A 17,675-nucleotide genomic window follows, 5' to 3' on the forward strand; every position below is an offset into this window, starting at 1 on the left:
ATGAGTGATTCATTCAGTGCTATATCCAGACATGAAACCAGACTGAAAGATGAAAGGGCAATTTAGAAAAAGACTGTAACTTCTACAGTTATCAGCTGCAGTATCTGAGACCTCAAGTAATGGTCTAATTACAGCTCATCTTAAAGGCAGCAGGGCCTTATCCTCCACAGGAAGTATTACTGAAAAATTGCTTGCTTTTCAAAGCCAATAAGCCCATCTGCAGGTTCCATATCAGGTCCCACCAGACATGTATCTTTTTACACATGGGTGGTCTGTCACATGATGATTGACTCAATCTTGACAAGGAAAGGGATAGAAAAATTATCACTTTGAGCAGATATGACCACTTCTGACTTCAGCAGGTAAAGCAATCCAGATTGCCCAACACTGACCTAATTGCAAAAGATGACATTTTCTTCAATTCTTCCATTTTCATAAGCACCAGCCAACACTTCTCTCCTTTCCATGTTAAATAATCCCTTCTCAGATTATGACTTCTGCCATATTTTGTCCATTGGGACAAGCGCTATAGGTAACACTTTTATTCAGTAGTGCTGAATTCTACTGAGTATTCCTTTGCACAGCAAGGTATGTAGTGCTGAGTAGCACTTTGCTACACAAATGCAGCTACTTGTAGGTAAGGTACTTCTCACTGTAAGCAAGTACATCACATTTCAGCCCACTTACTAACATGATATGTATGATCAAAGACAAACGAAAAACTGTTCTGCCAGGATACTCCCACTCTGGATTATAAGCAGAGACAGTGTTGTGTGGGGTGGTTTGAACACCAAGACCTGAGTAAGCTAAAAAAACCCTATTTTTTTGCCCAAGATGGGAATGTTGACAGCAAATACACCCAGGATGGTAATCCCCAGAACCATGGGATTCAACACAATTCTGGAGTCACTAGGGTATCCAAATATCCTCAAATAATAAGTTTGATAGCGTTCTTCCTCCCTTCTTGAAGGTTGGCCATTGACCGTTTGATTGAGGAGTTTGAGTGGAATTTGCTTGTTCACATGGATTATTTTGAAACTTGCTCAATCTTGATTCTCTTGTAAATGAAGCAATCTCTATTTTTGCCTTGTGAATGCAAAATTCATCTGAAACCAAAAGCAGGAGGCAGTGCTACACCAAATCAGGCCAACACTTATATTTATTTACTTACAAAAGAGATGCTTTCCAAAAGTAAGGTACAAGAAGGAATATGAACGAACTAGTTACTGGATCAGTCTCCAGGCTATGCTTTAAAATGCTTTTCAGTGCGCCTGAATGTCACTGAAGCTGGAAAAAAATAATAAATCAACCACCACAACTTCACTTGAATAGTAAAGGACTGGCAGATGTGGAATCTGGATATTCAATAACTACTAAGCAGAAACAGTAAGTGTCTCACTGTGAGACTTTTTTTTGTTTGTGTTAATTATACTAATTAGAATTAGAACATCCACCACTCCAATTTCGTGCAGCTGTGTAGTGCTAGCTGCTATTGTTAGCACTCATGGAAAATACTCCAACAGAGGGCACCAAGAAAATGACTTACAATCTGAACGCCCACACAGTCCTGTCACATTGGAAAGACTGCAGACAGCATAACTAATATTGTGCTATTTTGAAAGAATAATAGCATGTTTGAAGATACCATATTAACCCTGTTGTAAAGTATTGATTGCACTCTGTAGTAAAGGAAATGAAACAACAAAGACATAGTGTTTTAATTCTTTTCCTGTTTGCTCTTGCTAGTTTTACTCTCTTTCAATTTACACCTATATTTGAGAACACAGAAAATGTATCACCTATGGTTCACAAAGACAGTTTTATTTTCATAGACACTCTTTCAGCAACTTGATGCCTTTACGATTGTACTTCAGTTCAAGTGAACAGTTGTGAATATGAAACAAATTCCTGCCTAATATTGCCTGAATCCTGTTTGTCATGTTTACTTCTGTGTAAAAAAATAGTCAACAAAAATGTCAAAAGATGTCAGCTGGTTGGCTCTGGACATTTTGGTTTAGACATGTTCACAAAAAACCACAAAGATATAATTATCATTTCAGTTTCTAAGCAAATGCTTTAATTCCGTACCAGCACATTACAAATGAGCAAAACAAGCAGTGTGCCTTTTGTAACAATTTGCTGTTGTTTTGAAAGCACATCTGCGTGCATATATCTGACAATACAATGCCACTGTATAAAGCTGTTCTAGATGTGGTTGAGGCAAATATTTAGGATTATTTTAAGTTTTAACATTTACACAGCATTTAAAGCACTGATCTTCTCATTAAAATATTCAGATTCATTTAGTTCTACCAGATTTGTTTGAACTTGCTAAAAGCTACTTTCTTATTCTGTGCTAAACTGTAAGTTTAAGGGCAAGAGGACAGCTGAAATAGCAGAAAATGATGGACATTTCAAACATCATCTTTTATGTACACCAATATACAAAAATCAGTTATCACTCCTTCCTATTGCAAATGAACATCATTTGTAATCATTCTCTGAGGTGATCTAGTATACATAAAATCACTTCAACTTTTTTTTTTTTTTTCTCAAATGGCACTTTTAAGAGCATGATTTCTGTAATTGCATTTCCTTTCTTTTCTATGAGAGTATCTGTAAAGACATTTGGCATCTCATCAGCAAAAACAGCAGATGGAGAAAGGCCTTCCAACATGCTCTGTCAAGGGAATTGCAGGTTTAGGTGGGGTTTTAATAGACATCAAGGATTTAGTGACATGCCAAAGATTGCATGCCATCACTGTACCTATTATTTGTGCCTTTCTCTTTTAATAGAAATGAAAACAATTACTGTGCAGAAAAGATTTAGCTTCTTTGAGAGCATCACACCATATGGTATGGGGGGTGTATAGCTGACAAAATGAATGCAAAAATTAAGTATATACACTTCAAATGATGCTAGTTGAACTAAATTTATGTTTCAAATTTTAACTGAACTGATAGATAAGTTCACAAGTAGCAAAAACTTCATATGTTAATAGCAATTCAAGTAAGACATAAAAATACTTGTTACTGAATTTGGCTTTATATAAAAATGGCCTTGGGGACCAAAAAACATTTCAACAACAACTGAGTAAGCACTGTAATTATAAGAATGAAAATCAACAGTTTTTCCAAATAACAGTCTTGTTATCACATGATAGCACATGAAATTGCAAACAGAGAAACCCTTTTGGTAGGAGAGCAAACTCACAGCCTGTATCTTGCATATTTCTCAGGGAGTCATTAAAAAAATCTGAATCTGATGAGTTAAACCCACAGCAAACTTACCAAAATCCCTCCACTATCCTGAATTTACACTTTCTGTGAGTAACTAGATGTGCTCCCAGAAATCTCCTTGACGTTCTTAAAATCCTACAGCACATGAAAGCAGCATCAAAATTTTCCATCAGGCATATATGTAAAAAGTTTGGGCTTGCATAAATTCTAGAGCTGAATGAAAAGATTTTGTGAAGGACCTTCAACAGCCCAAACTCTTTCAAACTTTCATGGTATGAGTTTCCTCTTTGTCTTGGAGAACTGAAGGAATTGCTGTCATGCTCTAGAATTCAGTGTGGAAATACAGAAACAACAGAGCTCAGCATTAGGTAGACCTTCATCAAAATGGAGAGAATATCCACATCCTTGCAGCAAATGTTACTTGTAGAAAACAGAAAAAAATAAATCTAAAAAAAAAAAAGGATTAAATAATATTTGGCAACTTGGAGACTAGAATAGCATTAAAATATTAGTTACAGTGTTATGAAAGCAGAGTTGTAGCAAGAACACTGCAGCTGCAGCAAGATCTCTTGAATCAGGTTTCAGACAGCTCAGTATCTGGGTGCACAAGGGAGAAATATGAGCTATTAATTGAAATATTAATCATATACTGCCACCATAGTATTGCAAGGTAGCACTTCACTGCATGTTCACAAAGACCAAACATCCCCTCAGTAATTTCTGCAACTGCTTAATTCCTTCCACCAGGACTCTACAGAACCTTATTTTCAGTAGAAATAAAAACAAATAAAGTTTGGGTTGTTTCTTTTTTTTTTTCCAAATGTATTTCACTTGGACAGATCCCTTACCAAAATTCACCACAGTCACATAGTCTCAAACCCATTTTCTGAGTACTGCAGTGTGACTGAACACCAGACATAGGACATGAAAAAAAATCCTGAAGAGTTTTTCTGGTCACCTTTCTTCTGCATGTTTTTTCCTGCCTTCTGTTTCTCTTTGATCACACAAGTATTCCTGCCTCGATCTCCTCTTCTTTATGCCCAGCCAACGTGTTCCTTTTCCTATCTCCGCTGCAGAATGCTGGTCTAATTTTGGCTCCTTGAAACAGGAATGTGCTAAGAAATAAACCATTAACGATATCTCCTCGTTTACATCTCCAATGTACCACTTACCAAAACAATACTAGAGCATTTTGTGATCTATAAGCCTCCTAACCCACACCTGTGAAAATCTCTTGCAATAATCAATGTGCAAATAACTACTTGTTCACTGTGTTATTCACTGTCACATGCCCAGGTCACTCCACCAGCTCTTCCCTCTGAACTCACTGAATTTTACAGCTGGGCAATAAAAGTCACAAAAAAACCTCGTGGTGTATCCCCATCAGTTTCAAAGAGGCACCAAAGCACTGAAATGAATGTGATCAGCTCCATGTATCATCAGCTAAGATCCCTTTCCCCAGACCAACAAATTCAAAATCTAATTTCTCTTTCTTTCCCTTTCAAACAAGGGGCACTCAGAGCAGCTGAAAGGCTCAGGTGATTGGAAACAAGGCACTAAAACATTTATCTGTGAAACACAGTTCAAACCAGATCAATCGTAAATGAAAGTCACAACCATGTGATGACTCCTCAGTGAAAGCTGATGTTCTCAAACATCCAGATCACAGAAACTGTCATCACAGTGGTGTGCAGCTTTGGCAAAGACAAAGGACCACATAGCCTAGATAACTAAAATAACCTCCAGCATCCTGAATGTTTCCCTGGTTATATAGACCAGAGCTGAAATACATTGGCAGGGTTGCTCACAGAAAGTTGCATTTTTACTAGTTGTGTTGTATCTGTACTGGGGATAAACAGAGGGTTTTCAGTCTCCCTGGGCTGTCAATCTGTCATCTTCCACACACACAGGGAACAGGTTTTGCCTTTTGAAAGAAAGAACACTGTGAACAGAAACTCGTCATTAATCAAGGGTTATTTCTCCACACACAAAAAAGAAAAGCAGAGTCAAGTCACCATCTCCACATTTGGAACTCTATTCCACTTCACAAGCTGTGGATAAAGAATTTAAAGCAGAATCAGAAAGTTTGTCCTTAGAGAAAGGAAAAAGAAACACTTAGGTCTCAGTGTGGGATATGCTGGTCTGTGGAAGTTGAATAAACTGGTACAATACACAATGCTATGACTCACAGTGCCGGATGGAAGAGCACTGTATGCTATCTATCAAACATTCGCTTCAAGACAATCCTTAAAACTTTGAACACAGCAGGATGAGAAGATCACAAACCTCTCTGGAATCCATGCATGCTGCTAGGCACTCTACCTGCCTTATAGCAACTGTGGTTATAAAAAACCCTTCATGTGCTAACCTGAAATAAATTAATGAGACTGCTTATAATTTATGACTGGATAGGCAGGTTTCCACTATGTGATCCCAAAGACTTGTTGGAGTACTCTTTGTTAGCATAAGCCAATAGAATAACCTATGTTATCCAGGTGTTAGAAATGCAGATTTCATTGTAAATGAGGCATGACTCAAACCTCTGACAGTTGATTATTTAAAAATTACGGTAAAAACAATTTTAACTTAAGTGCTTGCTAACAATGTATTTTTAATCATTTCATTACTGACAACCCCCTCTGAGATCCATAGTTTATAGATAAAACAATAATTAGTGTAGGCAAAAGAAAAGGCTAATTTAGAGAGATATTGTCAAGAACAATTTTTGGAACTTAAAGCTTGACACATTTTCAAATAAAGCTGATTAGTCACTGAAATCCCTTATGAGGCGAAAATAAAGACTGAAAGCCTGTTCAGACCTTTGATTTAGTTGAGCACAAGTGTAGTCACTTAACAGAGGATACTGTTGGATGACACTGTTGCTGACCATGTTACACAGAAAGCCAACAAACGATCACTTCCAGTGGCCTTAAAAGCTAAAGCTTGAAATCTCATCAGTTTTTATGAGTACTTTCTATTTTTATCAGTTTGACAGTTTGGGTGTTTAAATGTACTTTTTTCCCTCTTCTAAGTGGTTTGAAGACATGCACAGAAAGAGGGCATGTAGGCGGGGGAAGTTATGAGATCCAGCCCAACCTAGCAAACCATTATCATCAGGCATGATGAATGAGGCTCTGATTTCAGTGGGACTATTCACAGTACATGTGGAGAGCCGGTGTTTCTGGACAGGGCTCTCATTGATTACATAAAGGAACCAACCAAATAAACCAACCTGAAGTTCTATAAAATGTATCATGTGAGCACACTGAAAAATAGGGGGAACATATAATCTCTAATCTCTCAAGTACAAAAATTTGTAGATGTTACTCATAACCTCTAATGTTAGAATGTAGACAGAAGCGAGATTTTAAGCAAACTATACTCCTTATTAAATGAAATATTTAGCAATTTGGAATTAACAATTCTAATCATAAATGCCAGGCAACCACTTTTGAACTGCTACCATAGCTAATTACTCCAGTGGGAAAGGAAATCAGGAAAGGGCATTGTAGCTGTGCAAGGACAAGCTGACTTTGAATTTATATTTTGTCCAAATAAAACCTGTGGTTAGATGAAGATCAGGAGAATCTTAACCCTTCATCTGTAGGAGCTGTAGGGTTTCTGATAATTGTTGACTTTTTCTTTCTGCTGAATAAACTAGTGATTTTTTCCAAGACTAACATAATTTATATTTACAGTTTTCTTCCTTCACTTTATTGTTGTCTACGTCTAGAATCTTCTTTGGGAAAATGGTTTAATGATATTGTTGTTTTCCTGGTGCTATCACTAGTTCTATCGTTATAGTGGTGTCAAGTGGTCAGCAGTAATTGAGTGCTGGCACTCAGGTGGGGACTGTGAGAAGAATAAACAACTAGCCACTGCCTCTTATTTAGATGCCTAAAATTAGACAAACCTTCCAAATTATTGTGAATCGGACCTATAAAGTCTTTGGGAATTTTCTAGAGATCCAAATGTTGCTGACTTAGAAAGTCTCAAGATCAGATCCACTAGAAGTTACTGTGATACACTTTTGGGGTCAGTTTCATTCTTAAACACCTCCTTAAGGTGTCTGAGCCTAGAAGAGAACCCTGCCATTCTTCTCCAGAGGATGGGCAGCCAAGAAGAGAGAGGAATTGACTGGAATGTGAAGAAAAACAGGCTGAGATCCTACAGATTGCCTCAGGTCTCCTGGAGCAGTTTTGACTTCGGAAGATAATAAACTACACAAACCCAAGCTCAAGATGAAAAATGGCCAGTCTTTTAGACAGGAACACCACTTTGCAAACAGTATCAACACTACTACTGCTGTCAGTACAATAAGGATGTAGGTTTCCTGTCTGTATCCCAAATGCCCCTACCCAGAAGAGATGGCAGTTCAGGAACAGGCTGGGATAACACAGAGCACAACAATAAGACATACTGATCCAGTTGTTGAACCTGGAGAAACTGCCTTCTTCTAGGCTAAAGGAAAACCCATAAATACATTTCAATCTGCAAACAAATATTGCTGAGAATCCGAGGACTGTGATTTGTTTGAGGCAAGCAGCATCTGAAAATTAGGTAAAACAAGGGCTGAGTGAAGGGCTTATAAAATTTACAGGACATAAAAAGACGGTAATGCAGTACAATATATTTTTCACAGCTGGTGAAGGGTGGCATTGCATTTGCTATAAGTATTCTTGAACTGATCTTCTGTCTCCTAGTCTGTCATTGTTGAGATAAAATGGACAGTAATATGGTTCAGCTGAGTAAGTGATAGCTATGATAATAAAGAATCACCTCAGTATAAACAGAAAAAAGCAGCCAAGTTTATTATAAAAGCTGCCAGACTATTCTACATAAAATGTAAAGACATCTTCCTTGAACATATATTAAAGTGAAAAGAATTTCAGAATCCAATGGAGATATATTTTTAAAACTAAAATGAACCTTCAGGCCAGGTAAAACATTTTTCTCACATAAAAGGCTATGTGAAGTTTCTTTTCAGCAAGCAACAAATTATATAACAAATTTCTAGGTAAACCCCAATAATTCTGTTCTACAAAGCTTTTACTTTTCAACACTCTCCAGACTCTAATAAAATTATTATTAAATATGCTGCAGTATCCTGTCTCAGATAGCACTGTCCTTCACAATACTGTTTTCTTCAACTTTCTCTTATAGAGAAAGAAGAAATATTCCAGGTATTACACGAGTGGGTATAAGAAATGCAAGTTTTACATTTAGAACTAAAGGAAGGGAAAAAAGAGAACGGAATAACTTTACACATGGCTCCAATGTCCTGACATACAGTAACTCAGAGCGAGTCACTTGCCAGCCAGCAAAGACAAAGCATGGTAGTTCAACTGCCAATAAACTCTTCAGGTAGAAGTTAACCTACTTTGGATAAGATATATACACATCTATTCTTGGAGTAGGTAGCCTTTTCCATTTTAGCGGCTTATCTTAGAAACTGGAGAAATGAAGAGAATACTTCAGCTCTGAAATGAAGGAACATAAAAGTGGAAACTTAGGACTTTATGGTAGGTATCTGAATGTCACACTGAAGTCTTGGAGTTAAAGTACACAGAACTGTAGCAGTAATATTCTAAGAGCAACCAGAAAATAGCTGTTGGACTCCAGAGACAAAGTCTTTATGAGTTTGTAAGATTTATTTGATGAGACTTTCCACTTTGGAAGAGAAGTTTAGTATCGTCTTATGAAAGACTGTTCTAATAGAGAAAGCTTTTGTGGAATGAGACGAGTAGTCACTATACCAGATCAGTTATGACTTCGGAGTCTGCTGAGTATGTATTAATGTGACTTGATTAATTTCCCTGGGGGATGAAATCTGCCTAAAACTACAGATAAGATGGCATCCATGAATTTTTAGCAATTTTTTCTGCAAAAGTATCTTCAGAGCATTAACAATTTCTCGGTTCTATATGAGATGAAGAAATAATTCAATATCTATTCCTCCATTCTTTGAGAGGTCATAAATCCCTACTCCAGCCGACACATGTACATGGTAGGCTGAAGAGGAGGGCTATATTTTGTTTAGCATCTTTCCCTGCCCTGTTCAGGTAATGCCAGAAAACCTCTGCCAGATGTGGCCTTTCCTTTCCCTGTGGGCTGTCACTGATCAGCAGCGTAGACAGGGGTATGAAATGCACATACCTGAGCCCTAGGTTTGCTTTCAGTCAGTAGCCAATGAGATTGCAAAAATAAATGCAAGTATAGTGCTGGGCTTGAAATGTCTTTGATCATATTCTTGTTCCCTTGAGTACGACTGATTGATTGCAGATTCCAATTTTCATTCCCGGCTATCATTAAAATTTGTGAAGGTAAGGTTGAATCACATACTGGGCTTCTTTAGCTTCTTTCTTATTCAAATCATAGCCATCTCTTGGTTAACAGTAAGAACCTGAATATATTCTTTTTTAATGGATAAATACGCCAGAAGAATAGGTAATGTTTTTTATATTGTCACTTACTTGTGTTTGTTTATGCTCAGGGATGTTTTCTTTAGATCATTTTATATTCAGGCAGACTCCTCAGCTACCCTCATATGTATCAGTTTCCAATTAACAAGAAGAGGTTGAAACATGTAAGAATTTGGATGTCATAAAATTTTTGAATACACGACTGCAACACCAACAATTATTACAGAGAGTAATTGCTCTCCTCCAAGCCAAGCCTAGCTTTCTTCAACTTCAGTAACAGGTTTTGCAGTAATCTGTATTGGATATTTATGCCTGGATAAGCCAAATAAAGTCACTACCGATCCCAGTAGACCTGCTAAACACTACAGAGCTCTGCGTTACTTAAAAGTAATTTTTGATTTATAACCATTACTTATTCCACTTCAAGGTTTTCTCAAATAGGTCTTCTTACAGATAAGAGTTCAGCAATGTCTGGTATTGAGGATCTAATGGTAATCTCAAGAATGCTACTTCCATTAAGGGAAGGAATACTGAATTATCAATTTATTGTACTTCTAAATAATTAATTTGCCTCCAAGGCCCCTTAATAAACTGCTCACTGGAGGTAGCACAAGTGGACGCAACAGCACTGTGAAAGGTCTTGAGGCTACGGACAACTTACATGTCATCACTCTCCCTAGACGAATCACACCATTCAAATGAAGTTGCTGAATTTTTCGGCAGTAATGGGGCCAGGGTCTGATATTTATAAATGCATTTCTGATGTCTGTTTTGTATGAGATGTCTCCTCTGCAATCTCCGAATCACTTAAACCTTGTTTAAAAAAAAGCTTAGGAAAGAGATATTTAAGTGTTTCCAGGTCTATCACTTGACAGCATTCACAAAGTTTATGCTCTTTAAAAGTTCTCAAGAGGAAATTACCCAGCTCTGCTCTTCTTTTTATGTACAAAATATTGCCGTGTTGCTTGTGCCAATCACAACATGCTAAGACTGGGTAAAAGCTGGAGGAAAAGTGCAATGTAATTTTGGATCACATTGATTTTACTTTCAGTTCGTTTCTCTCATCCATTGACTTCTTACAAACATTCTACATACTGAATTTTAAATGTGCATGTTTACCCAATTAAGCCACAAATATATGCAGGTTCACCTAATCAAAGAACAGAAGCAATACTGTGTGATTTATTCTGCTGATCACAACCAACTATTTAGCCCAAAAAACTGCTGCTAAAATGGTCTCTCTACATGGCCCATCTATGTGTTATCCTTATACATTCATTTTTCTATCAGCTTCTAGTTTTCACTGCATGAGATTAACAGCTGCAAGACTTCATCCAACTTAACCATTCTCTACTGTTGGATCTCTTTGCTGTGCCTCAGTGGCAGCTCATGCCCTAAGGCCATCTGTCCATTTTTCTCCCAATTTCTTATGAAGCTTTGAAGGGCACATTGAATGCCTTTTTGGAGCTGCTCCAAGATCTGAAAGAACACCTTCAACTGAGTTCAAGCTCAGCTTTAGTGTTGTGGACTTTAAAGCCCTACATGCCTTCAAACCATTGCAAGCAGCGGGTACAGGTACAATAATCTAAAACTGATTTGCTAATCAGTACAGAAATGCAGTGTACCTCTGCAAGTCCTAAGAAACTTCATAAGTTTTGTTGGTGTCTTCCCCAATAGCACAAAATTATGTTTCCTCCTATGTTTCTAATGAGCATGAAGCTGTGATGAATGGCATGGGGATAGAAGACAACTAGTAAAAGGCTTCTAGGTAATGTGGAAAGATGTATTTGCTTAAGTCCATATATACAGAAAATGTGTTGCAAGAATTCGTTTAAACAGTTCTGAGGAGTTTAATGCATTCATAATCACCAATAGGTATACTGTGCTTCAGCTACTAGCTGCCTCCCAAAGTCCAGCTCTCAATGTCCCTTGCTCTAGCCAAGTAGTGTCTTACAGAACAAACTCTATAAAAATAGACACTTTTACAGAACAGTTTTTTTGATGTTTAGGCAAACTCAGGGACCAGTTTCTTTCTGGGTTAGACCCTGACATAAGGAATGTAATTTTGAAAGGACTGAATTCAGTAAAACAGCTTATTTGAGAACAAGGCCATGTCTCACTCCTTGAAGGCTATTCCCATGCTACATTTTGTTTCTCAACTATTTTGTCTGTTCAAAGAAAAAATAAGACAGGATTTGGGCAATAATAGGGAATGTGTTCTCTTTTTAAAATCACAGGCTATTTTATCAGAACTGCAAAAATGTCAGGCAAATGGAAGTAATATCCCGATCCTGTTTGTGTGTAAAGAATGGAAAATTCTAGTCTGAAACATGGACATTGTTGAGAATGGTTGGCGTTCAAGCAAGAACAGGAGTTTCAGAATGGGAAATGCCACACGGCTCCCTGTAATGACACTAACCTGTCACTAGCTCTGATGACAGGGGAGCTGGAGAACATGAGTAAGAGCTGCAGAGGTGCCCCTGGGGACTGACAGTCAGAGGGCAGTTCCCCTGTTGCATGCCCTGTTCCCACCAGTAGCTGGGTTAATGTGGGGTGCTCCTATTTGGAAGCTATTTTCCTAGTCCACCTGTGCAAACATGATATGCAGTAGTGAACTCCCATCCTTTTCAGACCCTTTACCTGCCCCATGTTGGCATCCAAAAAGCAGCTGTATCAGGGGAGAATGTTCAAAGGTAAGGTTCAAAGGTTCAAAAGTAAGACCCTCAGCATTGTCTCCTTTCCAGTCCATATGTCCACGGTTTGTTACAACAAGAGCATTGGTTACTGGTTCTTTGTGAAATTAGAATTCTCTTAAAAAGCCTCCATGAGTTCCAGGCAGTAAAATAATACATTTAATTGAAATTTGCAGTACATTTTACTGAGATTTTTTTTTTTTTCAGAAGTCAAAATACAATAAAGACCCTGCTGTGGGCATTATTGGATAACACAAAGAAAACCCGAGTCGATACAATTCTCAATTTTCTCTAGGATCTCCAACCTTGAAGAGTCAGATCTTCAAGGCCTTGGATCTTGCTAAGGTTTGTAAAATAAGCGAGCAGATTTTCACAAAGGAAGCAAAAGAGCAGACGGGTGGAAAGTCGGGTGGGAGCAGCAAGATAATGAGAATTCCTGACTATCTGATCTTTTGGTCAGAAAAAATTCATTTAAATCTCTTGAAATCCCTTCATGCTCTAGGAGAATTCTTAAAAGTTCCTGAAAAAAAACCCAACAACAACAAAAAAAGAGAAGATGGAAATATTTTTGCCGGTTAAGAATATGTATTTTACTATAACATAAATATAGTTTACACACTCTTCAAATACCATGGGAAAATACCATGTTAGATATGAATTCTATCTTACAGCATTGAAATATTGCTAATTTAAGATTTTTACTGTGATATGGTATATTATGCTAGACATCTGTCAGTCACTATGAACACAACTAAATGATAGCCTACGTTAAAAAATATATTATGATGGGCTTAGTAACACTCAGAAGTATAATGGGAAAGTTTTAACAGGGTTTAACAGGGAATGCGAAGAGGGTAGAGGCATCTAGCAGAGTTTCAGAACCAAACTTTTTTCAATTTGACAGAGATTTATTTAACGTTTTATTTAGAGGTTGTAATAATCAGGATAAAGACAACACTCGGGATAAATACAAACCTTGTTCAGGTTGGAGAGAAAGACAGTATTGTGGGATCTCTCCATCTTTTGGTTGTTATATTTGGCTTACATTTAGCATGCAAGTTGTTAGCTCAGACAGTTTTTAAAAGATGTTCAAGAGGTAACATAAATATGCTTTGCTCTTAATTGAAAAAGTGAAAGACTGTAAAACATTTAGATGTCTAAAAATGCAAAAGATGGAACAAAAATAAATCTGTTCATGTCACAATACAAAAATTATCTCAAACCTCATGTGTAACTTCAAGTATTTGTCAGGATGCCAAGTACAGTAGAAGGACAGAGTGAACCACACATAACGGTTTGACAGATACATACCTGGAGAAAAAGTGGGGTTACACGCACATCTTGCCCATACCTCTCATACTCTCTGGTGAATTTTACAGTTCACAGTAAGTATGCAAGTCTGGTTTTGGCCACTCCACCCAAATGAAGTACAGGTGTTTCCAGGTGTACAGCTTTTTTAGTGATGGGTGGGTTGGTTTTGTTTTGTTTTGTTTTGTTTTGGGGGGGTGTGAAGTATATGTTCGTTTGTATAACAAAGCAAGCTGTTGTGTTTCACGTTTTTTTTTTGTTGTTGTGAAAACACGAGGTTTTGTGGGGGTTTAGAGACAAACCTATCAATTGCTACACATTGGCTAGAAAGGATTTTGAATCACAGCAAACCTTTGATGAACCCGGACTGAATTTCGAGTTTGCAATAAAACCTGTGAGTTTCCAGTGGTTTCAGGTTCTGTTGTAATCATTATACAACATCTCTAATTACAAGTCGCCATGCAAAAACCTAATAAAAATAGGTTAAAAATCTGGAGGAAATTATGCTTATTTAAAGAGAAATTCCAGCACTGGTGCCTTTATCCATTATTTTAAGTGCTTTTTAGGGTCCTACGCTCTGGAAGCACACGGATCTCCAGTGCTTTCTGAAACAGAGACCGAGGCCTTTATTATATACATACCTGTAGTCTGGATCTGTCGAGAAGATCCTGCTTCACAGCCCGCGGGTGTCAGAGTCATACAGCTGCACACAGACCTGTCTGAAAGGTCGGTTATTTAACACGTGTAGAAATAATAGCACTAATGGCAATACCGTCTATTACAATTTCAATCCCGATCGATGAGACTTCACTGGCATACGTGCCAGGCAAGTGCTGCCAAAGAGAAGGGGGCAAAGAAAAAAGCCACAAACCTTGGCTCGAAGATACAGCCAGGCTGCTTGATGCACGATAGTAACGCAACGCTCGCCACCCGATCTATAACGCGTTTCTAAGAGCAGGTACAACCAGCAAATCCAACCCGGGGCGGCTGGACTTTCCCCCTGCAAACAACGCCCGGGACCCGCCGCCCCCCGGCCGTGCTCCCTGCCACGACCTCCCCACCCCGCCAGCTCAGCCCTGTCGCTCCTCTTCGCCTCCTCCTTCTCCAGAGGCGGCAGGTTCCCTCCGGCCGAGGGGTTGCGAGCGCGGGGTCTCGATGAGCCGGCGGTAGCGGCTTCCGGGCAGCGCTGTGCCGAGCCGAGCTGAGCCGAGAAGAGCCGGGTCGCGCTGAGCCAGGCTGTGCCGTGCAGGAGGGAGAGGAGAAGAGCCGAGCCGAGCCGGGAAAAGCTGTACCGAGCCGTTCCCATCCCAGGCGGTGCTGGCCCCGGTGCCTGCAGCAGGAGGCGCTGCCGGGCGCCGCTCCGCCCGCGCCGGGCTGCGGGCCGGAGTCCCACATTCCCCCTGCCAAGTGCCGGGGAGCGGGGGTTGGACGTGCGCGCTCGGCTCCTCCCTCCCTCCCCGCTCGCCCAGCAGCAAAGTAACTCCGGAGTACGAGGGGAGCCGGTGCTGCTGCCGCTGCTGCGTCCGTCGCGCCGCAGACGGCTGCCCCAGCGGGCCGCCCCGGGGCCAGCGGGCGCCCCTCGGCGCGGGGGTCTCCTGGCCAGGCGCCGGGGCGTGGGGGGCGGGCGAGGCGAGCTCCGCCCGCCGCCGCGGGCCGGGGCAGCCCCGGCCTCTTTGGGAAACTTCTCCGCAAGTCGGCATGGGCAGGGGGGCTGGCGCCGCCGCCTCGCTGCCGCTGCTGGCGGCGCTCGCCCTGTTGGCCGGCTGCTCGCCCGCCCTGCTCGGGGCGGCCCGGGCCCAGCTCTCAGCAGGTGAGTTGTCGCTCGGCGCCCAGGTGAGGGCAGGCGGTGCGGCCGGGTTACGCCGCGCCCGGGGTGCCCTCCGGGGAAGGGGAAGAAAGGGGAGAGGGTCGTTAGGGATCGCGGGTAGCACTGCGTTGGGTCCCGGCTCCCACCCCCGAGGGATGGCGGTGGGGCTGCAGAGGCTGCCCCCCCATCACTCCCACCCAGCCTCGCCGTTCTGTGAGGCGCGGTGCGGCGGGGAGGGCGACCGGTGAGGGGCTCGCTGGAGCGGGCAGGGCACGGGCTTCAAGCGCCTCGCAAACTCCCCTTCCTGCACTCCTCCTCTCCCCGCCAGCCTCCCAGGTGGCGTCGGTGCTGGCGACGGGACCGGAGGCGCTGCCGCCCCTTTCCCCGCTCAAACTTTTTCCGGCGTTTCCCTGCCCGGCGCGGGGGGTGCAGCCCGCGGGGCGCCCCGGTCGCTTCCCCGCAGAGCACCCCTTGCTCCGAGGCGTGGGGTGAGTAGGCACGGCCCGAGCTGCTGCCAGCTACCGGGATTTCCCCTCCTTCTTTCCCCCACCCTTACTAAAAAGAAAAAGAGTGGTGGGTGAGAAAGGGGAGGGAAGGTAGCATATGGGGCCGATGTCTGTTTTGTTTGAAAACCAAGAATTTCTCGCCCCTTCCTCCCCCTACCACGGGGTTTTGCAGAATAAAAGCCCCCGGGGTCGGGCGGTGGGAGCTGCGGCCGGTGCGGCGATGAGTTGTTGGCCCCGGGGGAGCCTGGAGCAGAGCCCGCGGCGAGGCTGGGCGGTCGCTCGCTCGCTCCGGGCGGGGAGGGGGCAGTACAGTCTGGGCTGTGCCGCGAGGATGCGGGCGGGGGGGGTTCGTGTGCCGGACCCCGAAACCCTCCTCTGCTGGAGTTTAATGAAGCGTCCTTCGTTTGCTTAGAGTGAAGCTGTAGCGTGTGCATGTTTTTATTGTTTGCGGTGTGAAGTATTATGTGAAGGACTAACTGAAGTAGACTTTAGGCTCTTCTTTCTTTCTTTTTTTGTTCTTTTTTTTTTTTAATAGTACTTGCAATCGCATCAGGTGCATCTGTTGGACAAGCGTTTGAAGCCTTTATCATAGAATACTGATTTGAAAACTGCCATTAATGAAAGTAACTGCACCCATGAGACTTGGAAGTATGGTTTTCATAAGGACTGATATATAGTTAGGAGGCTTTATTTTTTCCCTCTTGTCCTCCTATAAATTAATTTTTAATTGAGACATTTGAGATGTGTCATCAATTAAGAAATGTGCTGAAGCAGTTAGAGAAATGGTGCTGGGCTGAACAGATTACATCCCTCCTATGTGGCTGCCTTTGGTATGGATAATTTAATGTCTGCGTATCAGAATTGTAAGATTACGTAAGCACCTACAAGCCTTTTACCAAATGTACCGTATATGCAGCTCATATGTTGTAGGAATAGTTGAAATAGAATATGCTCAAACATAACATTCTTTAATTCAAAACCATACTGAAATCAGACTGGTGACTTTGCCTTTGCTGTAACTCATCAGGCTAATGTTAATGCCAAAGGTAGCTCTTACGTAAAGATGTTTTTATGAGCTCGTTCACTGGTGTAAGAGTAGGAAGTTCTGATAACTTATATGGTCTGTGGTATTTTATGCGGAAAATGTGGCATGTAGCCCTTTTTAGAACTGTAAGTACAAGAAGCCAGGTTGATACTGTGGGGTATGTGTTGGGTAAGCAGAGAAGAATGTTCAACATCCTTCTGACCAGAGTAGGTGAAGCTTGTCAAGGAGTTGCACAATTGTATCTAGGAAACATGAGGTGTGGGTGTTTTTATTTATTTATTTTTTTTTAATAGCATGTCAGCTGCTGGAGGCTTTGGTTTCCATTACCAAGCATCAAAAATACTGATGTGTTGCACTGATCAGAGGTTTATTAATTCCAGAGTTGCTCAGACTTTCTTGAAGGTTTGGAGAAGTAGATTTGTTAGTAGCTGGTGCTTTCAGTGTACTCAGTTAAGGTTATGGTACTCTGACTCTTATAAATCCATTCAATATCCACATGTAGAGCTATGCCCTACTGAACACTTACTTTCAGTTAATCTTTGTTTGAAGGCTGTGAATTTAATAACTACCACAAACTTTGGTTTTGTTCTGTATTCTAAACCAGTCCTTGATGTGTGTGTGTGTGTGTTGTTTTTGTGTGTCTGTTGATGAGAC

At 41.1% G+C, this 17,675-nt stretch overlaps 1 protein-coding gene across 8 annotated transcripts in view; it reads left to right on the forward strand.

Annotated features, from left to right (window-relative positions):
• Window positions 1–14,913: 14,913 nt before the first annotated feature.
• Window positions 14,914–17,675, forward strand: part of PTPRK (protein tyrosine phosphatase receptor type K) — a 407,780-nt gene continuing 405,018 nt past the window's right edge. For 3 of the 8 annotated variants that reach the window (XM_071806571.1, XM_065833278.2, XM_065833280.2), the window contains exon 1: window positions 15,135–15,473. In XM_071806571.1, coding sequence (XP_071662672.1) covers window positions 15,362–15,473 — 112 coding nt within the window. In that variant the 5' untranslated portion in view covers window positions 15,135–15,361. Of the gene's footprint in view, window positions 15,474–17,675 lie in introns of all 8 variants that reach the window. The other 5 variants (XM_071806572.1, XM_071806569.1, XM_071806570.1 and 2 more) reach the window with 5 other exon arrangements.

Source organism: Patagioenas fasciata, chromosome 3, assembly GCF_037038585.1.
Source record: "Patagioenas fasciata isolate bPatFas1 chromosome 3, bPatFas1.hap1, whole genome shotgun sequence".
In the NCBI taxonomy this organism is placed as follows: Eukaryota; Metazoa; Chordata; class Aves; order Columbiformes; family Columbidae; genus Patagioenas; species Patagioenas fasciata.